The sequence below is a fragment of the Bubalus bubalis genome, chromosome 2 (assembly GCF_019923935.1).
Source record: "Bubalus bubalis isolate 160015118507 breed Murrah chromosome 2, NDDB_SH_1, whole genome shotgun sequence".
Lineage (NCBI taxonomy): Eukaryota > Metazoa > Chordata > Mammalia > Artiodactyla > Bovidae > Bubalus > Bubalus bubalis.
The window spans coordinates 174,637,936-174,662,682 of NC_059158.1; the positions used below are offsets into that span (position 1 = coordinate 174,637,936).

General features: G+C 37.8%; 1 protein-coding gene and 1 non-coding gene across 27 annotated transcripts in view; both read left to right on the forward strand.

The window, feature by feature from the left end:
• Positions 1-24,747, forward strand: part of PUM1 (pumilio RNA binding family member 1) — a 128,508-nt gene that overhangs the window by 71,095 nt on the left and 32,666 nt on the right. For 14 of the 26 annotated variants that reach the window (XM_044938003.2, XM_044938002.2, XM_044938009.2 and 11 more), the window contains 8 exons: positions 564-834; positions 10,627-10,720; positions 12,070-12,186; positions 15,865-16,016; positions 20,559-20,697; positions 21,945-22,088; positions 23,007-23,303; positions 24,384-24,620. In XM_044938003.2, coding sequence (XP_044793938.1) covers positions 564-834; positions 10,627-10,720; positions 12,070-12,186; positions 15,865-16,016; positions 20,559-20,697; positions 21,945-22,088; positions 23,007-23,303; positions 24,384-24,620 — 1,451 coding nt within the window. The remainder of the gene's footprint in view (positions 1-563; positions 835-10,626; positions 10,721-12,069; positions 12,187-15,864; positions 16,017-20,558; positions 20,698-21,944; positions 22,089-23,006; positions 23,304-24,383; positions 24,621-24,747) is intronic. The other 12 variants (XM_044938013.2, XM_044938007.2, XM_025278564.3 and 9 more) reach the window with 7 other exon arrangements.
• LOC112583091 lies at positions 20,814-20,890 on the forward strand. Its single transcript, XR_003107439.1, has one exon. It is a non-coding gene; the product is annotated as a small nucleolar RNA SNORD103/SNORD85 (small nucleolar RNA).

Sequence of the window (24,747 nt, forward strand, 5' to 3'; positions counted from 1 at the left end):
TGGTTTGATTCTGGTTTCTTTGAAAGGAAAAGGGGAGTCAGTTTTATCGTTGGCCAGTGGTACCTAGGAAATACAAACAAAAATTTTTCACCTATTAAAAAATTTTTTTTGAATAGAATTATTCTCAGATGTGGAACTTTCTCTAGAAACTACTTTGTCTATTGACTGTTTAAAAGAGTAGGATGTTGCTTTTGGGGGGCATGTTTTGCTACCTGTATTTTGGGATCCTTGCTTTCATGAATACCACAGAGTGATTCCCCCCCCCCCCCCCCCCAAGTTCATCCAGTTTTCCTCACATCTGGGCCCCTTGGTAAAAGAGATGGTAAATTAATAGCAGTTAATGTAAATTTAAGGGGTGGGTTGTGGGAAGGCAAGCAATAGAAGAGTCGTTTTATAGGATGTAACATGTAAGCACCATAAAGGGTCTCTGGTCATTTTTTCAAAATAGTTTTAAATACTGTTGGTAATAAGCTGTGTCAAGGACATTGTCCTTAAACTTAGGTTGGTGTAGTGTCCCTCCCCACTTAAAATAAGGTTTAATGCCCTTTACTTTCTCTGTTTAGCCGTACCCCTGGTAATTGCCAGAACTCTGCTAATGAAGTGGATCTTCTGGGTCCAAACCAGAATGGTTCTGAGGGTTTAGCCCAGCTGACCAGCACCAATGGTGCCAAGCCTGTGGAGGATTTCTCCAACATGGAGTCCCAGAGTGTCCCCTTGGACCCCATGGAACATGTGGGCATGGAGCCTCTTCAGTTTGATTATTCAGGCACGCAGGTACCTGTGGACTCAGCAGCAGCAACTGTGGGACTTTTTGACTACAATTCTCAACAACAGGTACTGTGTGTGTCTCTGTCACTCTCTATGCTCTCCCTCCAGGCAGCAGCATTATTCAAGTAACTGAGAATGGGGGGATGGGAGGAGGGTGGCAATATTTTAGGCTTTTGATGGCCAGTCCTTATTTACCCAACAGTGATGTGGATTATAAAGCCTTTGCATCTTCCCCTCCAGCATGATTCCCATGCTGAGGTTTGTTGGCAGGAGACTACCCTGCTCTGTGTGAATTCCTTTGGCTCCTCTCTTTTATCAGGGCCTGGGGACGGGGTGTGGTGGTGTTACCTCCTGTGACACAATCCTCTTGAATGTTAATCTCACTGAAGATTAATGTGATTATAATGCTGTTGGTTTTTGTTTTTAAAATAGTAGACTCTGTTGTCTGCCACTGTCAGGAGTCCAGTGCCAGATGTCTTATTAGTCTTGTCTTTTAATTAAGTGAGTTACTATAGATAACAGACATATGTCATACCTTTCAAAAGAGTTAGAATGTGATTAGGGGAAAAACACATAGCACTCAAAATAAAATCTGCAGTGAAATTATTTGGCTCTTCTTTTATTTGTAAGTCCTTGGAATATATTTTATGTGTGCCTCTGGTTTTGAAGGCACTGTGACTCTCTCTAGAGTTTACAGATTCTTCTTTTTAATTTTTTTCTTTTTTTAAGGAAAATTAGCCAAATTAATGAAAAGGGGGCAGGTAACTTCTTGTTCATGTTAAGTTCCACAAGTTCTCCTTTGTGGCCTCAAGCAATTTGATGGGCCATCAGTTTCTCATACTCCTTAATTTTAGTCTGGAGCATACATATACATTTCTAGGTTTGAAAAGTTAAAATCTCATTTTGTAGTTTAGAAATTATATATCTATGAGGAAAGTTGACTTATGGTCTTTGTAGATCAAATTGTACCACACTGTCCCTTTAATGGCTGATTTTAAGTGAATTTTGCTTCATAGATAGCTGGATAATACCATTAACCATGTGAAGTTTACAGAAACAAACCCCTTTAAGGGATGATGTGATGTGCATGCACTCTGTGTTCCTATCAGTTGGATATACTAGGTGTAATTAACAAAGTCTTTTTCTAGAGAGTGTGAACGAACAGTATGCACTGTTCTCCCTGTAGTTCCCAAGAAATATGCTCACTTTTCCATGGAAATTGGACTTTCTTTGCCTTTTGTCTTATTTATTTATTTAATTTTGCATTTTTTTTTCACAATGAATCCTCAAAATAGTAGTGTTGAATGGAGTCAGAAATTACTTCAGATGCTGAGGAAATACTCGATTTAAAGATACTTTGTGGCATATCAGCAAACACACTATTACTGTGTAGACTTGAACTTGTCCAGTTTAGAATATTAGTGTAGTAATTTCTCTATCAAAATTGAGGTATGTTAAGTTTAGGCTGTTTCTAATCAAGTTCCTGTAACCTAGTTATCTCAAAAATTTTTATCTGAATTCTTTCTTTTATTGTCTCATTGAACTTCCCCTGGCAACCCTTAGATCTGCAGCCATTTTTGGTTCTTAGCTTCCATTCCCAATCGAACCCAATCTGACTCTTGGCTTGTTATTTAAGAAGTGTTTGTCTCTAACCTCTTATGAATGACAATCTGATTCTCTGTCATTTAATTGTTACCTCGTAATTAAAGTTGTGATTCACTTTTGATTTACTGAACTTGGGTTTCAGAGTAATTCTACCAATTTTTGAGGAGGCTGGATAATTATTAGAACTTGAACAGAAATGTACTTTTGCATGCCCACAAATAGTTCACACAACTACATCAAAGACACCACCTGCTCTGACTTATAAAACCTGGGGTGCCTTCACCATGGATCACATTTCAGCAGTTTTTGGAAGCGAATGCCATTATTTTGCAAGTTGAACTGTGGTTGAATTCTGACTTCCCATGCATGTCTTGGTTGCTGCAATATAGGGTCATTGTTACACAGTTACACCGTCATCATAGGATGTGTTTATTGTTATTTTGTCCCATGGGCTCATAATTCTTGCTATTTTGAGTAGATGGCTGTACACATTCTTATACTGGGTGTACTGATAGCCTGCCTAGAAATCATTGACCCAAGACTCTTTAGGACCCTTAACTTCCCAAAGGCTGCTGCATAAAAGCCAGTAGTTATTAAGATGGAAGAACCCTTTCTCTACTGGAAATTGGTGTTTGTTTCTACACTTTATCCTTCTAATCCCTTTTTACCCTTTTGCTTTTCATTAGATTTTATTCCTCTTTCCATTTCTAATAATTAAAATGGTTCTCATTCTTCAAGGTCCAGTGCTATATATTACCCCCCTTTTTTTGGTTACCTTTCTTGATCTCTAAATCAAAAAGTCATTTCTGTCACTGTAGTGCCTTGCGCTTCCTCTAAGAGAAAGAGTCATGGTGTCTCCTTGTCTGATAATCCTCTGCTAGATTGTAATCACCTAGAGGGTAAGATGGAGTCTTGATCTCTCTGTGTCCTCTGCTTTTGCTTTGATGGACCAAGTTTTCAGGGAACCTTTTCCACACCCCTGTTACATTATCTCAGAACATCCCCTGTGTTTAATATACCTCATCAAACTAAGGTTGAAAGCTAGCCTTGGGAGAGGTCTGAAGGCCACTCTTTGAGGTCTTGCATGTATTCTAATATGTGAGTCCTTTAGGTCTAGCCCATTAGATTGTTTATCATAGGTGAATAATGGGACCTTTTTAATAGCCAGGACATTTATTTCCTGAATCAGTACTTCACCTTTTTAGTGTCACAGCCCTCTTTTGCCATCTGATTAAAAGCCATAGTCCTCACATCAAAAAAAACATGATTCTTTTGAGACTCAATTTTGTGCATAACTTGAGGGAGATCACAGATCTGTGGATTGCAGATTATAACCTTCTGTTCTTATTTTTTGTTGTTACCTGTAGTCAGGCATATCTCTCATGAATGGAACAGACTTCCCCCAACCCCATGGTTCTCAGTTTAGTTATTGTGGCTCATTTGGTCATTTAGATAGTGTAAGGAAATACTTGATGACAAGTGATGAGACTATTTATGCCCACATCCTAGAGAGAGCATAGTGTTTGCTGGGCAAGGAAGGACTTACAGAAGACATGGATCTTGAGCTGTGCTTTGCAAGACTTACTTATACCAGGAAAAGAATGAAAACTCCAGTGGAGAAAATAGTAAACTAAGAGCTTAAAATTAGACATTAACATACATGTTCAATAGGTAATATAGAAATAGTCACCCTGGATGGTAGTTGAGGTTGAAAAAAAGTGACTTGTGAGGTTACATAGATAGTGTTGTGAGTCTTACCAGCTTTGCTGTGCTGTCGTACAGGCATTAACAAGGCATTTTAAGAAGTGATGACTGAATTAACATGATTTACTTTTTTCGTGCAGTGTTAGCTTAGAAGCAGTTTTAGACATTCTTTTGTCCATATTAGTCAGTTAACTATTGACTGTTGTATCCTTGCAGGGACTTTAGGTTTTGTCCGTAATGAACAGAGCTAATGTTCATAATAGTCTTACAGTATATAAAACAGTTCTGGAACAGTTGAGCTACTAAATGTTAAATTGATTGGTCAAGAATCCTATCAGACCAGGGGAAGGCTCATTGAGGACCAAGTTTGTATAGACCTAACTTGGATGAGAGATGGAATATATATTCCTGCAGTTAAGAGAACAGAGTTATGGAGATGGAAATGACGATGGTGTGATCATAGGTTAGTAAGAGTAGAAGGTACACATAAAAGGGAAACAGAAATAGTTGGATTTGGTTACTGAGTCCAGGTCACAGGCATTAAGAGCCAGGACTGAGTACAGACAATATTAATGATTGTGAGGGTTGAACTAAACATGTAGTGTAGCACGTATTTTTCTATATATTTTGCTCTTTTATCATGGCTTTCTTAAATGGGCATCAGTTTTTTTTTTTTTTTAAGTTGGGAGTTTTGGAGTTATTTGCTATAATTGGTAGGGTATGTTGATGATCTTATGAGTGGATCTGGTTTGATAGTTGACAAAGTAAATCCTTCTTGTGTCCTATTTCATTTCATTTGGGGTAATAAGTTGGTTTCATAAGACTGTTAATATCAGCCTGTAATTAGATACATAATATAGAGCATCCTGAAAATATAGGGAAGATATTTTTCATTCAGTTCATTACAGACTAACTGTCTTTAGGGATACTTTGGTTTTGGATAACTAAGCTACTTATCTAATCACTGTAAACCATCATCTTAACCTAAGATGTATTTATAGCAGGGATTCCTTTTATGGTGCCTTGGCAGTTAGGTAAGATCTCAGACTGAATTCTTAGAATACTGTCTTAAAATGTATAATGTAAGTATGATTACAAAAGAAGCCAATTATATAAAAATAGCTATAACAGTATTTAAAAGCAAATTGAATGATGGGTGTTTGCTTCTTTTTCATATGATGCATGAGATAGACGTAGTTGTACTGGCCATGGTGGTGAGCATAAACAAGATTGTGAGATGTCTAGCAGTTGTAAAGTAATATGAAAATACATGATTTCTATTTGTGATCGAATCACAGAAGTGTGGCTAAATTTAATGTGGTTTGTTGCCTATGATAATAACTGAAGGGCATGCTAAATTTCCTGACAGTAATTTTGCTTGCCTCAAGTACAAAGGTCTGGGGTTAGGAACCTTTAATTTAGGGTGGTTTGAAATCTCATTGATACCACTCTCCTTACTTTGTCCTCATTGTCTTCTCTTTAATCCTGGAAAACACAGTGAACAGTTCATATGTAATGTGTTCATACTGTTTTGAGTTATGATGCTTGCATAGTAAATGGCCATGAAATTATCTCTGTTCATCTAAATATATTCTAGAAAATTATTGCTAGGTTTCATTGTATTACAACCTAGTAACAGAAACCACAGCCAAGATTAAGTTGATAATCAGGTGGGTTAATCTGGTTAATTGTTGACGTTCTTTATTTTAGGGTTCAGTTACTGTAAAAATGGCCTAATAATGTGGCATGCGTTACAAAATTGCGTACTGATGTACTGAAACTCTAATCTGTTAAGCGTGAATTTTTAACAAAGAAGCAATACTCTGAAAGCCTTAGTCAGATGGCAGAGGAAGTTGGCATGCATTGCTTTTTAACGTGTGGTAGTGATTTAAATGTCATTCTTATGAGACTGAGTTTGCATAGTTTTAATATAGGTATTTAAAATTCTTGGCTTTCTTTTCATTTATAAATGAGAGGAAGATTATTTTGTCAGCGTCATGTGTATAGTCACTGTTGAAATGCCGACTTTAGCTAGCAGTTAGGTCATTTGAAACATACCTTTATTGTTCTTTGATGAAATTTTAGAATATGATTTTCCTCTAAAGATAATAATTTGCTTGATGAAAGGCTGTATTTTGTTTTCCTCACTTATTTAGAAGTCATTTATTTTGAAATCAGATTCTTCATCTGCTAAAGAAATGTGAATTTTTTTTTTAAGTTTGGCAGCATAGTTTGTATGTACCTGTTATACTAAAAATCATTATAATTATATGTTAACTATTGCAACTGTTCAGATAACCTGATCAAAAATGAACTTTGATCTAGAGGCTATAGACAGTAGCAGATTTTCAAAAATTTCATATACTGAGGACTAGCGCCAGAATATAATTTTTTCTTTAAAATTTATAGCCCCACTATTGATGTAATACTCTTAGTGTTTAAAAGGCTTTTCTCCATGAATTCTGGCAATAGCCTTGTCAGGTAGGGCAGCCATTTTTATAGATAAGAAAATTAAGACATCGAGACGCTCGGAGACTTCCTGAAGGTCTTAAACCCTGCTCTGCAGACACCTTTGTCTCAGTTTCTGGCTCCTCGTGCTTTGCTTTGGACCTGGTTCTAGAAACATAAAACTCTGTGTGTGGAGCTGTCTCACCTTCAGGTTTAACTGCATTCATAGTTTTTTTTAGCATGGTATATGTTTTAAAATTACTTATCAACAACAAAAACAAAAAGGTTTTTCTTTCTTCTTTGTGACCTAAAGCAGGTGGTGCTCATGAACTCAGCAGGACTTTGACTTTAACACTGCTCAGAAGTTTTTTTGGGGGGTCTATTTTGTATACTTTTTAACATTTAATTTTTGAATAGGTAGTAGCATTCACATGGTTCAAAAAATCAAAACAATGTAAAAAGATGAACAGTTGTTATTCTTCTTTCCACTCCTGCTTTCATCCTTTTTATCACTTTTGTTAGTTTGTTGTGTATGCTATTAGCATTTTAATTTTTTTACTATACGATGTTGTGGTGTCTGCCGTATATCATCACAAATAGGTCATAATTATATATATATAGATATATAACTCCCCTCCCTGTTGAGTACCCCCATCCCCCCATCCCACCCCTCTAGGTTGTCACAAAGCACCAGGCTGGGCTTCCTGTGTTATACAACAGCTTCCCGCTAGTTATGTTTTACACATGATGGTGTATATATTGGAGAAGGCAATGGCACCCCACTCTAGTACTCTTGCCTGGAAAATCCCATGGACGGAGGAGCCTGGTAGGCTGTAATTCATGGGGCCACTAAGAGTCAGACACGACTGAGTGACTTCACTTTCACTTTGCACTTTCCTGCATTGGAGAAGGAAATGGCAACCCACTCCAGTGTTCTTGCCTGGAGAGTCCCAGGGACGGGGGACCCTGGTGGGGTGCCGTCTGTGGGATTGCACAGAGTCGGACACGACTGAAGTGACTTAGCAGTGTATATATGTCAGTGCCACCTGACTCGGAAGAGTATTGCCTTCTGCTTTCTTTGTCCCTTCCCGGACTGCCTTGCTACATGACGCACTATAAGAGGTGGCCCACAGAAGGGCTGTGTCTGTGTTTGGGGGTGCTTGCCTCATTCATCAGAAAGAGTATCACATAGAGAGGACTTCTATGTGTATTGATTTTAATAGTTAGCAAACAACCTTATGAGTTAGATCTTTATTGTCCATCTTTAGAGAGAGGAAGAGAGTGAGGCACAAAGTGACTTTGCTTCCCAGCGTCCTGCACACAGGGTCAGTGGTGGACCTGAGATACCAGTCCAGGTTTTCTGGCCCCAGAGTCTGTGCTTTTATCCGCTCTCCACTAGGCATATTGCCTTAAACTCGTAAGAAGTCAGGCCTGGCAGTACGTTTTATTTTGAGGTGAGAAAGGGACAGAGTTTAGCACTTTGCCCAGTGCTAAACAACGCATTTGTATGCGTTGTTCAGGATCCTCTGGAACCTATCACTTGGCAGTTACCCAGTTTTGTTTTTTTAATAACCTATATTTCCAGTTAATATTGGACTGGTTACATGCGAGAATGTGCCAGAATTGCTGTAATTTATGCTATGATGAAATCTGTCTGCTGTTGATGTATAGTTTACTTATGTTTAATTGTTTACTGCAGAAGGCACTCAAAATAATTCCTTCTCTGTCACAATCATGAACACATTAATCAACTCTCAAACATAGGATATATGGGAGCAGTTATAAGGCCTATATGTTTCTAGTTAAAATTATTAATTAGTCCCAGTGTTCAATGTGGTAACACAGTAGTGAGAACCCCAAACTAATGTTACGTGGAGTGGTTACTTTTATTCATAAACTGTGTGTGTGTGTGTGTGTGTGTATATGTGTGTGTGTGTGTGTGTGTGTATATATATATTTACAGATACAGTACATGCATGTAATGTTACATGAAATGTTAAAAAATGTTAAAAACATACAAAGTGAGGTTAAGTCATAATGGAATGGTGTTAAAGTACTGTTTTTGGTTAGTAAGTCAAGATAACCTCAAGAGTTACATTCTGAACACAGTATCATTCTCCTAGCTTCATGTCACAGAGCCTAGCTAATAGTGCTCAAAAAAAATTTGTTGAGTGAAATGAGTTATTTTATTTGCAGCAGGGCCAAGAAAGGTAGAGGGAAGAGGCTAGCATGAGCATTGTCTGAGATGTTAAATATTTCAAAAGGTTTAGGCTAGGAAAATTCCAGAGACCCATTGAATAGATGGTAGATACCTAGTGGAACTAGGAGGTGTTTTTACAGTCTTGGAAAAAATTTGGACAACTCTCTACTGTTTTACTTGTTTTCTGCCTCCTGGATGCGCCTCTTGAAGGGACGGGTTTGGGGAGAGCTGTTGGTAGGAGGAGTACGAGGCACTATCCTTCAGGTGAAACCAAACCAACTTGGCGATGATCACAAGATTGTAGTTACCAAATAGTACTGGTTGGCTCCCTTCCTGGAATGAACAGTTGTTTTGATATATTTCCCAGTAGAGTCCTGTATTTCTTTTGAATGCTTGACATTTAATCAGTGCTTATGAAGTAGAGCTGTTTTTTTTACCAGCACTATAATGAAGTTTTCCTTTTCTTTAACCTTTGAAAATAAAAAAAGCTGTATAAAGCATTTTTGAAACCTGTACTACATGGTTACTTTTGACATTCATACTCTGAAAGCAGACACTTATTTTACTCTGGTTTTTAGAAAGATAAATATATATATATAGAGAGAGAGGTAACAGGTGAAGTTGGTCAGTATGTTCAGACTATTCACCTTTAGAAAAAAAATTAAAGTCAGTCTGTTTTTATACTTGAGGCAGAGAAGTAACCAAATCATAACAGTCAGGTTCACCACAACTGAATCAAAGTTCAGTTGTGACAGTAATTAAATTGAGTTGTCAGAATGACATTATCACCTACAGTCCAAAACAGGTTTCTTTATGAAGACATCCGTGGTTCAAGATCCACGGTATGTGTTGTATATCATCCAGTGATGTTAGCCTAACCCCTGAAAAGTCCTGTAGAAAGAGTAGGTAGGTTGAAGGTCCTTTGTAGGGAAGTCCCAGCAGTAAATTCTCCCAGTCTGATTTCAGTAAATAAAGACGTCTTCAGTATATAACTCCTTGGAAGGAGGCATATCAGGGCAATCCAAAATCAGGTATCCCCTTTCTTGGTACCAGTATTGTTCCTATTAAACTGTATGAACATTTTATTTAGTGTTGTAAACTTAGTTCCTTGCACAGTGCCTATCAGGTTTTGATTCAAAAATAATTTAAAATGAATGATTGACTTTGTAATAAGAGAGAATCTTAGGATATTCTTACTGTCAAGACCTTTGAATTCCTTTCCTTTTCTTGGAAACTAAGCTCATAATCCAAGTTTTGTTAGTAGCAGCTATACTTCTATTGTTTTATTTCTCACATGTAAAAGGATTGGTATCCTAGGAAATTCGGGAGCCCCTGAAAGTTACACATTGTCCACTTGACCTGTTTTTATAAACCACTAGTTGAGGAAGATATTCAGTATTTTCCCCAGAAGAGACAGCCAGGGGATGAAATGAAAACTTTCCCTTTTCCTGTCTAAAATGTGAGTAGATGAGGATTATTTCAGAGTGTTTGTGGAGTTCTCAAAAGAACTGAAGGGAGATAACAGCACTCGGTGCAGTGAGGTAAGTCATTTGTAGTACATTTGTTTAGTTTCTGGCTTGCTCTGGATCAGGCAGCGCCCTCAGACCTGAAACAACCGTTAGGGCATTTGTATGTATGTTTATGGTTCAGGGGACAGATAACCTGTGAAGCAAGTAGTCAGCACGTGGGAACTGGGCTCACCAAATTGAGCCAGAGTAGTAGAGGGAAAACAGAAGTATGAAGCATCATAGATACCAAGGGAGTGGAGTAGAGCATGAGAACATTCTTGTTAAAAGCATCATGTCTAAACAAGAGTTTATGGAAACTTTTATTCAGAGAGGCTTTAACATTCCTTCATTAGATTGGTTCTCTAACCTCATCATGCCCTTTTCTTCCCTCAGCTGTTCCAAAGACCCAATGCGCTTGCTGTCCAGCAGTTGACAGCCGCTCAGCAGCAGCAGTATGCGTTAGCAGCCGCGCATCAACCCCACATCGGTAAGTCCTTAAGCCAGAGGCTGCCTTGTAGGGGTGGCCCCACCTTAGGACAGTGGCTGCTGTGGAACCCAGCTAGTATGGACTGACTGAAAGTCCTGACAGATCTCAGAGTCAACGGCCTCTAACTCTTGTCCAGTTGTCTTTAGCCACCTTCTTATTTTTCTAGACCTAACTCATAAGATTTCTTAGTATCCTGTTATTGCTCTGCCAGCTGTTTCAGGATGTAAAGTATTTCCTGTAGTAGTGACTAGCATCAGCTCTCTTGGTAGGTTTGGATGAACTTAAATAACAATTTTGTGCTTGTTGAGCATATATAGACTATGGGTGTCTCAACATCACATCTTATTAGGTGGCAAGTAGTACCTGTAAACCTATTTTCCAAGTAGCATGTGTTGAAAAATTTAAAAAGTTGTATCATAATCACTGGTTTTTAAAGTTGCTCTGTACCTGTTGTACTTGTTAATGTCTTGATATTAACATATTTTTTATCTTATGGAACATATTTTTGTCTTACTGCTGACACTGGACTCCTCCCCGCCCCCCCCCCCCCCCAAACAGCTTTTTTGGGGTCTTTTTGAAATAGTGCTATACAAGTACAAATTTTATAAAGGGGGGTGGTTAAAATGACATGATTGAATAGATAGAAAATCACCCATCACGGATTGTGAAATGCTGTGGAAGAAAAGACGCTTCTAGCCTAGTTACATAGGTGGCCCTTGAACAACATGGGATTAAGCTGTGCAGGTCCACTTATATATGAATTTTTTTCAATAAATATGATCTACAGTACTACTTGATCCTTGGTTGAATCGTTGATGCTGAAGTGTGGCTATGGAGGGCTGATTTTAAAGTTACACATGAATTTCTGGCTGTGTAGATGTCTGCACCCCTATCCCCTGTGTTGTCAAAGGGTCACCTGTATTAAGTCTAGACCTTTGCCTGGGTCTGATTTAATTTGTACTTACAGATAGTAGTCTTTATAAATAGGCATACATTTTCTTTGAGGAGAACAGGAGAATTGTTTAAATGGAAATAAATACTTCCCTCCATCCCATTACAAACTGTTTTAAATCACTTTATTTTAACCTATTATAATTTCATTAGTCTTTTAGAAATTGTGCTAAATTTAAAACTGCTTAGTAGTTTTAATTGTAATCTTTAGCAGAGGTTATTAAAAAAAGATGATAGATGGATGCCACCATAATCTTTAGTACAGGTATTATCTTTTTGAAAGTCCACTTTACTCAACCTATTGTAGCTTCTCTTTTTTCTCCTCCCCACAGAATATTTAGCCAGACTGTGTAGGAGTTTGGTAGGTTTGTTTTAGTCAAGTTTGTTTTTACTGACAGGTATGTTTTCAGCAGGTTTAGCTCCCGCTGCATTCGTCCCCAACCCATATATCATCAGTGCTGCTCCCCCAGGGACGGATCCCTACACAGCTGGATTGGCTGCAGCAGCGACGCTAGGTGAGACGTTTTGCCATGAGGGATTTTCTCACCTGCTAAAAGAAGTCCCTTTGATGGGCATTCATTTTTTATACTCTTTTACAAATCCGTGTTTCCAGTGGATATTTCTCTCCTGATTTCCAGGACCGTCTATCTGCCAGCTAAATATCTCTGCCCATCTATAACCTCAGATTTAAACATATTTAAAATGAGGTTAATCAGCTACCTCCTGTCTTTTTTCTTTGGCTTGGTGCAAATGCCTTTAGGCCTCTTGTCGCCAACATTTTTGGCATCAGGGACCAGTTTCGTGGAAGACAGTTTTTCCATAGATGGTGGGAGGTAGGGGCTGGGCAGTGGGGTGAGTGGTTCAGGCTCTAATGTAAGCGATGGTGACTGGCAGATGAAGCTTGGCTCACTTGCCTGCTGCTCACCTCCTGCTGTGTGGCCTAGTGCCTAACAGACTGCAGGCTGGGAGTTGGGGACCTCTGCTTTAGACCACTTCCTAAATTAATTAATTCATTTACAGTGATGTGTTACTGTATAGATATTTTTGCTCCACTGAGTCACCAGTTGCTCATATATATTTTGGGAATTTCTCCCCTTGCTTATATCTTCCTACTATGGCAGATCCTTTAATCTTTACCTAGACTTTTACAGCTGTTCTCTCTTATATTTTACCAGCTTTCTTCCTTTTTCTCCCTCGTTCACCCACCTAGATTGTTTGAGAAAACAGTCTCAAACACAAATCTATGTCACCCTTCTACTTAAATCCTTTATTGATTTCTGTCTTACCTACCTAATACAGTACACTGCAGATAACGTCAGCATGGCTGGTCATTCCAAATTACTTGGGTGGTGATGGTGGATTGTTCCTTGAAATCAGTACTTGAAAGGAGCTACCATGACATTCTAAGGATTGGTGAGGATTGGGACCCACTATGTATAGCAGTCTTTCCATGACTATACGAGCATCTCCACATGTGCACCACTTCTACCCGGCAGGGCCCCCCCGCCGCCCTGGGTCTCATATCATACATTCTAGCAGTATTAAATTGATTTTGGTTTGCTACACACACCGCACTGGTTTAGGCCTCTGCGTCTTTAGACATTACGGTCTCCTTAGTCCTCTAGAGTAAACTCTTTCCCCATACTTTGCCTGGGAAGCTTCTTAGCTGGTATTGTCACCTGTAGAAAGCGTCCTTTGTTAACCTGTCCTCACTCTTTCTCTTATCACTTTGTATTTATTTGCTTGTGTATGTAAACATGACTGTGTCCCTTTTGTTTGTTTTTATTTTCATTTCTCTTGCTTTGGGAGACTGACCTAAGAAAACAGTGGTATGATTTATGTTAGAATGTTTTGCCTGTGTTCTCTTCTAGGAGTTTTATGGTGTCATATCTTAAGTCTTTAAGACATTTTGTACAGTCTGAGAATGTGTTCTAAATTCATTTATTTTCATGTGGCTGTTCAACTTTTCCCGGCACTGTTTGGTGAAGAGACTGTCCTTTTTCCATTGTGTATTTTTGCCTCCTTTGTTGAAGACTAATTGACTGTAGGTGTGAGGGTTTATTTCTAGGTTCTCCCTTCTGTCCCACTGGTGTCTGTATGTCTGTTTTTGTGCCAGTACCATGCAGTTTTGATTACTGTCGCCTTGTAGTATTGTCCGAAATCTGGCAGGATTATGCTTCCTGCTTTGTTCTTTTTCTCAAAATTGTTTTGGCAATTTTGAGTCTTTCCTGGTTCTATATAAATTTTAGGGTTATTTGTTCCAGGTCTGTGAAAAATGTCATGGGTAATTTGATATGAATGACATTAATTTTGTAGATTACTTTGGGTAGTAGAGGTCACATAATTTAAATGTTACAGAGTTGAGATTTAAGTCAGATCTAGCTCAAAGCCTGTGCATGTACTGCACTGTCATATACTGTCCATGTTGTCTTGAATTATCTTTTTTGTACTTCTTTCCTTTACTAACTTTCCTCTACTGACTTACCATATGTTATTTGAAACAAAGAACCAGTCTTAGAGATGACAAAAGTTGTCCTCAGTGAGATCATAGTTTGATGATGAGAATCTTGCTTTTGTACTTATCATCTGAGCCAAATGGAAAATGAATTAAGTGCTTTCACACAGAGCAGAAATGTTAACTAAACTGTTATAAACTAAAACTGCATATTCTTGTGGAATGTTAATCCACAGAAATTGAAACAGACATCCTGAGGGAATCAAGCTCAATTAATGATGCATCCTGAGCCAAACATGCCCACATGTTTAAAAATTTTTAACTTATTTGCTTATTATTAAAAAATGATGTAGCATAGCCTTCCTAAGCAGCACCTTCATTTTGCACCATTTTGCACTGTGTTTGACCATGGGCACCTTTATAAACAGATTCTTGATCTCATCTAAGACTACAGATACAGAAAATGCCAAATTAGAAATGTCAGAGTTAAAAAGAAAAGAAATGTCATAGTAATATTGGACAGTAATATAATTTGACTTATTTGTGTTTTAGAATTTAATGGAGAAGCAAAAACATGAACCAGTTTTTTTTGACTTAATGAAATACATATTTTTACAGGATTGGCTACTATGTCAGAATGGATGTATTTGAAACAGGTCTATGGAATTTCACTGAAAAGTGCAGATATTATTTAATCAAGTTGCAAATATTTGAAACTTTGCTTTAACTAGGAAAATTCTCATTAGATATGTGTTCCCACACATGTGAGATGCTGGCTTTGTGCCCTTGTCTTGGTTGACAAATGAGCCTTGATGTTTCTAGCCACCAGCTTCAGAGAATTCTGTGGTTTAGATTTTTGCCCCACCTAGGTTGCTGTCCGCATAGCTCTGTTAACTTCTCTCCTGCTTGTTCTGTTTGGCAGAGACTGCAGTGGTAGCTTGTTGTCAAAGAGGTTAAAACAGAACGCTCAGTTTTGTATAGAATACTCAGGTCTGTGAGAAGTCGAGGTGTCTTTTTTTTTTTCCATTTCCGTCTGTTTTCAGCTTTGACTTAAGTTTAAAATTTCACATTCCAATATCTAAATGTAGTTATGTTGAATGCTTATTGTGACATTAAAAATAGAGATGGGAAAAACAAGCTTCTTCAAATTTGAGCCGTGGAAGTTCAGTGGCGTGTCTGGGCTTTGTTGTCAGACAACTGATGGATTTTCATGCTTCTGGAGTTAATGAAGCACCAAGATCCCTGTCCCCATCAGTCACTTCAGGTGTCGTCCTTAGACTGAAAGCAGGGTGCAGCTTCATCTTTCGCTGTGTTCCATCACTTTAAGCATACAGACTTTCCATTTCCCTTTTAGTAGCAAACTTTGTCTATATCTATCCTATATATATTTTTTCTTTCTCGGTAAAAACACACCTTTGCCTTCTTGACCAAGGCCAATTCCTCCATCTGTTCTTAGTTTCTTCCAATTTTATCAGTTATACTCCCTTTCAATATCTCCAATGCTTGGTCCTTCCCCAGCTTCTTTCTCTAGGCCTGGAGTATATTGCTGACTTTAGGGGACTTTGGTGTGGGAATCACATAGAATATTTTCTGTTTTTAAAACAAAGAATTCATGATTAGCTAAAATGAATCAATATATTAATATTTTACAGCAGTGTCTGGTTAATCAAATATAGTCTTTGGAAACTCTGATTGTTAATAATCTAAATTTTTCTTACCTTTCTCTTGCTATTTTTAGGCCCGGCTGTGGTCCCTCCCCAGTATTACGGAGTTACTCCCTGGGGGGTCTACCCTGCCAGTCTTTTCCAGCAGCAAGCCGCCGCCGCTGCTGCAGCAACAAATTCTGCTAATCAGCAGACCACCCCACAGGCTCAGCAAGGGCAGCAGCAGGTAAATGCCAACAAAACTTACCCCAACCGAGTGTGAATCTTAGTTATTGTGTGTAATTAAACGGTAATGTTGTTCCTGATAGAGAAACTGTAAATGGTGAGTGAGTGAGTTCCCTCGTGTGATATATGAGTTCAGACAGACTCGCCTGTGCTTTACTGAATGCCTTTTATGTATCTGTTCTTTGGTCAGCATGACAAAGTGAGATCATGGTATGACATACCATGTGATACTGCTTAAGAGGATTTTCCAGTTTAGTGATGGTGAAGTTTTCTTGCTTTGATACTTTGGTTACTTTCTAAGCACCGTTCTCAGATCACTTCTGGCTCTCTCTTTAAGTAGTTTGCTACCAAAGGGAAGGTACTAGTTCTTCAGATTGCTTATTTATGGCATCTGTTTTATAAAAAAAAAATTGAAGTATAGTTGTTTTACAGTGTTGTATTAGTTTCAGGTGTGTATCAAAGTGATTCAGTTATACATCCATATATACACATACACATATATATTTATATATTCTTTCTCAAATCCTTTTTCATTATAGGTTATTACAAGATATTGAATATAGTTCCCTGTGTTATCAGTAGGTCCTTGATTGTCTATTTTATGTGTAGTAACATCTATTGAATTGGACATAAATCTTAAACCTATTTGTATCTTTTTTAACTTAGAGTAAGCTTTTTAACCAAGATGAGAAAAGGGATAGTTAATTGCAAAACTAAGTGTCTTTTTATATTAGGCTGTTTTCTCTTGCTTGCTAGAATAATAACTATTTATTTCTGAAAGTTATGGTGAATTGAATTACTTGAAGGGAAAAATAAATCCCTTAAATCCTTGTGTCAGAAAAAAACCAGTATAAATGTTTGGTGTCTGTCATTCTAGTCTTACTATTTAATTAATTTCTTATAAAATTGGGATTATGCTGTCCACACAGCTTTGCATCTTGTTATTATACTCTTCCGTGTTATTTATTGTTTTTAAATCCATCAAAGAGTGCCTCATTCTTTATTTTGACCAGTCCATTATTATTTGTTATATTTATGTAACTGTTGCTATAACTTAGTAATATTTTGGTGTTATAAATAAGCTTAATATCCTTTGCATAAATCCTTGATTATTTCCATGGTATAATGTCCTGGAAATGTAAATTTTTTTGAGCAAATAAAACGAGCATTTAGGCTTTTGGTAAGCATCATCAAATTAAAGCTTTTTTTTCCCTTCGTTTTGAGGAAAAACACCATGCTCATATATGTACATATGATAATGATCCAAACAAGAACTGTTTGCTTTTTATCATTCTCACTAATAAGGTGTATGTTTAATTTCTTAGATTTCACAGGTTTATAGAAAAACCAGGTCTTGAAATTCTAGCTAGTTTTGTCTGGCTCAGTATTTTTTCAGTTAGATGACTTTCTGGAAGTTAATGTGTGGTTTTCTTTACAGTAGGTACAATTCTAGTACCACCTGCAGAGGGGATTCAGCATATAATTTGTTGACAGAAGAGTGACCTCTATTAATAAATTTCTTAATAGCTACTCTTTGTGGAAAGTTGGTACTTATCAGTTGATGATCTTTGTGTTTTAACTGGCTGCCAGATCATGAATTTGGAAGACTGAAGTAATAGCCGTGTTTTCAAATCAGCTCTAGTAGACTGAAGAAGAAAAATAGTAATAAGTACATCTTACTGAAATCTTTTTGTTTAAAGCTAAGTGCTCTACATATAGTTTCTCTCATTCTAAGTAGATTACATGACTTCCCAGCATAAGATTGAGGGAATGGAATTTCTGTGCCCAGGGTCACACATGTATTAAATTGTTAAGATTTGAACACAAGTGTGTAAATTCACAGTTCGTGCTATCTTCTGACCATATGATATCTAGAGTGATAGAAAACCTGAGATCTGGTCTTTGTTCTACCACTGACTAGTTGCAACTAAGGCAAGTTGCATGACGTCTCTGAATACATCCTTAGCTATAAATTGAGCATGACAGTCAGGTGCATTATTTCTGAGTTTTCTGTCACCAACAATAACAGACTCTACTGTGAAAAAGTTGTTATTCAAATTATCTTTTGACAAGTATACATTTTTTCATTCCAGTGTCATTTTTGCCAATTTCTGACTTCAGATGTTTTAGAAAAATATGATTTTCATGGTGAACTTCTTTGGTTATAGTCATTTAAATGAGAGGTTGTTTTAAAACTTTTTGACCTTTTTGGCCTTTGCCTTTTATCAAAAAGCATCTGTTACTTTCTAGATACGCTAACTCTTTTCCAAATCTAATTGCTGGAGTTGACCTCTTGGCCACTCCATCTTTTTTCTGATTCCTTTTTCATTCTTTTCGAAGATTCTTTTGACACCTGATAAAAATGTTCATTTTTTAAAAATTTCAAAATGTTTGGTGAAGAAAAAATTCTGGATATTAGGTGAACTCAGGCATGGGGGTAATCTTGGTGGTGGCTTGATGCTGGGTGTTGTATCATGAGAGAGAAGTTTAGAATGGCTTCTTAAGCCTCTAGATGAGGGGAGACTATATAGATGATGATTCTACCAAGTACGATGAACTATAGAAGGCTGAATGATTGTTAAAATATCTCCGTTGAGCATCTATCTGCTTGCTTATTAAATTTTAATGCTATATTTAAAATTACTACCTTTGAAAAGAAATTAGAATTTAATACTTTTTGCATCATGAAAATAGTAAACTGACTTGTAGGATAGCATTTTACAAATAGATATTCAGTCAATTTTGTTGATTTTATTCAATGTGTAAAATGTTACTTGTGAAATTTTACATATTTGTTTCCCGGGCTTGACATTTCTTTATGAAATTAAAGTATGAATATTGGGAGCTCACTTACAAACTTTGGTTTATCGTCAAGGGTACCGCATCGATTTCTAGAGAGTTGACTGAGAGGCTGCACATTGCTGTCGTCATTGTGAAACAGCTCAGTGGTCTGGACTGCCCCTCTCTTCGGACACCCTGTCCATTTCCCTGTCCTGTGACTCTGTACACAGCTCCTAACAAAACAGAAGCCTAATTCATTATGCCCTATGAAAAGGATGTTTTCATTGACTTTCCTTCTTCTTTTAAAATTAAAAAAAAATTTGAACTATTAGTATTTTGCCATATCTCTGTAAGTGCTGTTTACTTTTCCTTGAGTCAGAGCTCTTCTGGATTGTTGGTGAGGCATCTTCTCAGGCTTGGCCCAAACTCTCACCTGTGCAACTTCTCTTGAGTCTTCTGTCTATATAGATTGAAGCGTTCCTTCTCTTATAAAGTCCATTAGAATTCTTTCGGTCACAGATAGATAAATTGCCTAATATTTTGATAGGAATTAACTATTGGTTATTGATTGTTTCCTGGTTACTGGGTTAGTGCCTTGCAGACATTAATTTTAATACTTCCTACAAATTTGCGTGATTAGCTATTCCTCTCACTACTTCTGTGGATAAGGAAATGAGAAACTTTCGGTGGATTTAGTGTCTGTACATCTCTTTTTGCCAATATGGACAGTGTCTTTCATTTTAAATACTCATTTAATAAATATTTGATAGTAGTGTTTCTCTGTACATGGACTCTTGATTACGTGTGTAGCTTTTATAAATAGCAAAGTGATAATGAAAATGATCTGATAAGAATTTCACGTTTGAAAACTTTGCAAAATGCATAAACTTTGGTAATTTTAGCTTTGTTATTGGGTTTTGCATTTTTACTTACTGTCATATATAGATCTTTTGAAATAGATTCTTAACAATGATTATCAGCATCTTATCTTTCATTAATTAAAGAAAAAGATCCTTTATCACAGCGGCAGAACAGGTATTCACTGAAATGTCAATGTTCTTGACTGATACTTACATCGATTTAGATTGCTGTCTGTGAAATTTATGAGGAAAAATAGAAACAGGTCAGACGCCTTCTACAATCAAATCTGTTGATTTCATTTGGGGCTGTTTGGCCTCTGATGAATGGGAATAGTGTTATAGGGTAGAGAAAATGTTCTCATATTCCATAAAGAAAATACAACCTTTTTTATGTGTTTGGTTTTTTATTTTTTAATACAGATATTATAACTTGGTGATGTGGGTAAATTATTCTTGTTTATCATATCTAAACCTCTCATCCACTTTAGCATAATTTTTTTCACCCTCTTTTGATTATTTATAGGGTTACTGTCTAGCTCCCATTTGTTGGAATAAAAACTCCAAGAAGATGGGAGCTTTGTGTGTCTTGCTCATTGCTTTATCCCCAATACCTGCCAGATGTTAGGCATTAAGTATTTGATTAATGACTGAATTATAACTTTTAAATGGTTTTAACTCTTATAAAGGTAATATGTTTCTTAAACTAAAAGTGGTAGAATGAAATTTCACTATATGAAATGCTGTTAATTGATTTTTTTATAAAATCCTAACATCCATGTCACATAAAAACATTATTGGAAAAATGGTTTACAATCATCAGTTTTTAAAGTTGATTTAACTTAAGCACGTCTTGGGTCTTAGATGTTTCCAGTGAAGAAAACGTTGATTTATTTGTCTCCCAGGTTCTCCGTGGAGGAGCCAGCCAGCGTCCTTTGACGCCAAATCAGAACCAGCAGGGACAGCAAGCCGATCCACTAGTGGCAGCTGCAGCAGTGAATTCTGCCCTTGCATTTGGACAAGGACTGGCTGCAGGCATGCCAGGTGAGGCTGCATTGTTGTCCCTCATCACTGGAGGGGGCAAAAGTCTGCTTATTGTGGGGAGGTTCAGAGGAGAATGGCAGTACTTTGGATTTGCTTAGGCTTGTCATCATTTGGGGACTGGCGAGGATGACATACACTTGCCCTCACTTAGACCATAGTTCGTTGATGAGAGCACGTAGTATTCTGAGCCAGTCATAATCTTACATGTTGGAAATATGTGAACCTCCACACATAGCTTGTGTTATCCTGTTTTCCTTTGGTGGTAGTCTGTTTTCTCCCTCAGTGTTAAGAATGAAAGGAGTGGCCAGATTGCCTCAGCATCACTCCAAGGCTGATACTTGTGAACAGTATGATTAGGAAGACATTCCTAGTATTCTTTGATCATGTTCCCCTTACATTTCTAGAATTTCTCCCAAACCAACAATAGAGGTGCTTTGTAGCTGTCTACCTGTGATTGATATGTATGCTGAATACATGTTATTCTTAGCTTACTGTCTCCTAGTCTTATTCTTTGCGTGGATTGCCTGTAGTTGAGGTTTTGCCTTTTAAACAAGTCCTTCTGAGACCTCAGTATAAGTTTATGGATTCTTACTGACCCTGGCATATAGCTAGATCAGCTTATCTATTTATGAATTCACTAAGTAACTTGAACTTAGATCATGCATGTTGTTAGTTACTAAGCATTTATGTTTTATTATGAAGTCAACTGTAATTAATCTTATGACTCAATAGCATTTGAAGATTCTGTCTCAGACTTTTAAAAGAACCTGTTAATGGAAGCTTGTCTAGAGTTTCCCTGATAACTTGCAGTATATTTGTGTTTAGATTATGTGATACGAATCGTATAGTCAAGAAAACATAAAATAGTTGTCAGTGTATGGTTGCTGGTGATAACCATGGTTAGCACTTTGAAGAGTACAGTTTTTCCCTATCCCACTAAATCCCCTTTCTAACACTTGGTGTATAATAAATTACACTACCCCCTACTGTGCCATGTAGCATGCTACCTCTTTCACACTCATTTTTTAATCTTTGTAAGAACTTTGTGAGTCAGGTATTATCATTAACCTTATGAGGATACTACCTAGATTCTCAGGGTTATGCTGTTATCTTAAGTGGTCAAGCCAGGATATAAACCTAGGTGTTTCTGTCCCTAGTGCTGAGTTTGTAACTATTTACAGTGTGCTGGTGTCCAGGAAACATTTGTTAGTTTCATATATACTTATCTGTCATCTTAATATTCTCAGGTTATCCAGTCTTGGCTCCTGCTGCTTACTATGACCAAACCGGTGCCCTTGTGGTGAATGCAGGAGCGAGAAATGGTCTTGGAGCTCCTGTTCGACTTGTAGCTCCCGCCCCAGTCATCATTAGTTCCTCAGCTGCACAAGCAGGTGAGCTTATGTCTTAGTGGACTTACTCAGATTTAAAAGGGAGAATGGATGATATTCTTAAAACTATGTTGAAAGGTACTTTGACAATTCTCAGAGTAAGAATTCTGTCCTGTAATTTTTCAAAGAGAAAGAGTCAGAAGTGGCAAGTGACCTTGATAGATTCTGATTCTGTTGACAGTGTGTACCAGCTGGTTAGCAGCAAGGACCTGCTCTGCTGTGAGCATAGGAAGTTGGGTTACTCACACAAAAGGCCACTGTTGGCAGAAGTCCAAGGCTAATTTCACAGAAATTCATATCGTTGTTTTAAGATTTGGTATTTGTTTTGTTTTTGTTTCTTGCTTATGGTGGGGGAGGGCAGCAATAGATTTTTATTTTAAGTCTTTATATGTATGTATGTCATATATATATATATTGTATTATTATATATATTATAAATTTGGGAACAACAGTGGGTGTATCTAGGGGAGAGAAATATGCTTAAGTGTCCTGAGAATTGCAAGGCTTCAGTATGTGATTCTGGAGAAAATGTCCTTAATGTAGGTAATTGTAGAACTTGAAACTTTAGGAAGTAGTTGTATTTGAAATGAGTACTTTTGATACCCATATCTATCTTAAATTGTAGACTCTTTATAATCTGCCCACATAGTGATCTATCTTAAATATAGACTTTATAATCTGCCCACATAGTGAACTTGGCTCCAGTGGTATTTTGACTTTGAATTGAGAGTAGAAGTAGAAAAATATTAATAGAAGCTTCAGGTGAAGGGATCAAAGACAGATTTGTATAGTTCTTTGCAAGATTTGTGTCTGTTTTGAAAAGATATGGCAGCATTAAAAGGTTTTCAAAAGGGTAACAATGCAGTTTGGAAATGTGGCCCGTCTCTTTCATAGCCATATGGTTTGCTTTCTTCTACATAGCTGTTGCAGCGGCCGCAGCTTCAGCAAATGGAGCAGCCGGTGGTCTTGCTGGAACAACAAATGGACCATTTCGCCCTTTAGGAACTCAGCAGCCCCAGCCCCAGCCCCAGCAGCAGCCCAGTAACAACCTGGCATCCAGCTCTTTCTACGGCAACAACTCTCTGAGCAGCAATTCACAGAGCAGCTCCCTCTTCTCCCAGGGCTCCGCCCAGCCTGCCAACACATCCTTGGGATTTGGAAGTAGCAGTTCTCTCGGAGCCACCCTGGGATCAGCCCTTGGAGGGTTTGGAACAGCAGGTAGAAATCAGACTGATGTGCTGAAACTAAATTTTAATTATTTTTTATAATCTTTATGGAATTACTGACAGTGCATGGAACCCTGGACAGATACCACAGGCAGATCTGGACCGAGTCCCGTGGGAACCCAGCTGTTCCACACGTCTTTGAGATAATGGACTGTTCAAATCAAGTTATACATTTGGGGCCTATTTCAGGTTTACACGCACATTGCTACTTATTTATACTCTCAGAGTCCATTTTTTTTTAAGGATTAGAAAATCTGGGGAGATTTCTGCAGACATTGGGGAGAATGTGGAGGGAAGTATACAAATGTGGATATGAAAAACCGAGGGAGGAGGACTTACCAAAAATCTTCGGGTGGTATACTCCACAACCTGCAGGCCTTAAAGAATCATGAGTTTTCTGTAGTCTTGAGAAGAATTAAGGTGGATATTATGGAAAAGTGGGAGGAAGGAAATTAGACTTAAGATATTTTAAATGTTTTAATGGGAGAAAAAAAGTGGGAAAGTAGTAAGGAAAATGATGGAATAATTTCAGTGTTGGTAAGACAATGTGATCAAAACAGAAGGGTTTATTTGAGAGACAGTATCTTAAATTGGAATTGGGGGCTAGTAATATCTGTTGATTGAACCCTTTGAGAAACCAGGCTTTTACATGTAAGTCTTGTGTAGTGGGGCAGTACCCCCTTCACAAATCTTTTTTCTACTCCATTTTTCTACCAGAACCTTTGGGTTGATGAAAGGCATTCTTTCTAGCCCATTTTCTTTCACCTTTCCCATAACTTGTGTGGCCATCAGAGGATTTTAACCCACCCCTATCCCCATAATATGAGACACAAAAGGAAGGAGACTTTAACATACGTGTGATGGTTTGAAAAAAACGTTTCATGCTAACCTGAGCCATGTCCTCTTTATTACTTTACCTGCCCCTAGAACTGCCACATGAACAGTTAGGCTGTCTCTGCTGACAAATTTGCGGTGGTAAGGAGTCTGGATCAAAGTGTTAGGAACAGGTCACTGGGCTTGTTCTTCGAAGAACAGGCCTGTTCTTATCTGCATTGTTTTAATTCCATTTTAGTTGCAAACTCCAACACTGGCAGTGGCTCCCGCCGTGACTCCCTGACTGGCAGCAGTGACCTTTATAAGAGGACATCGAGCAGCTTGACCCCCATTGGACACAGTTTTTATAACGGCCTTAGCTTTTCCTCCTCTCCTGGACCCGTGGGCATGCCTCTCCCTAGTCAGGGACCAGGACATTCACAGACACCACCTCCTTCCCTCTCTTCACATGGATCCTCTTCAAGCTTAAACCTGGGTAAGAACCATTACTCTACACCACCTTGAACTCTAGAAATCTCTTGCCACTGATGACATTAGAAGTACTTTGCATAAGCAAAGGACGATCCCTTCATCCTAGAGGTGTCCTGGGTGTTCTTTGCCTT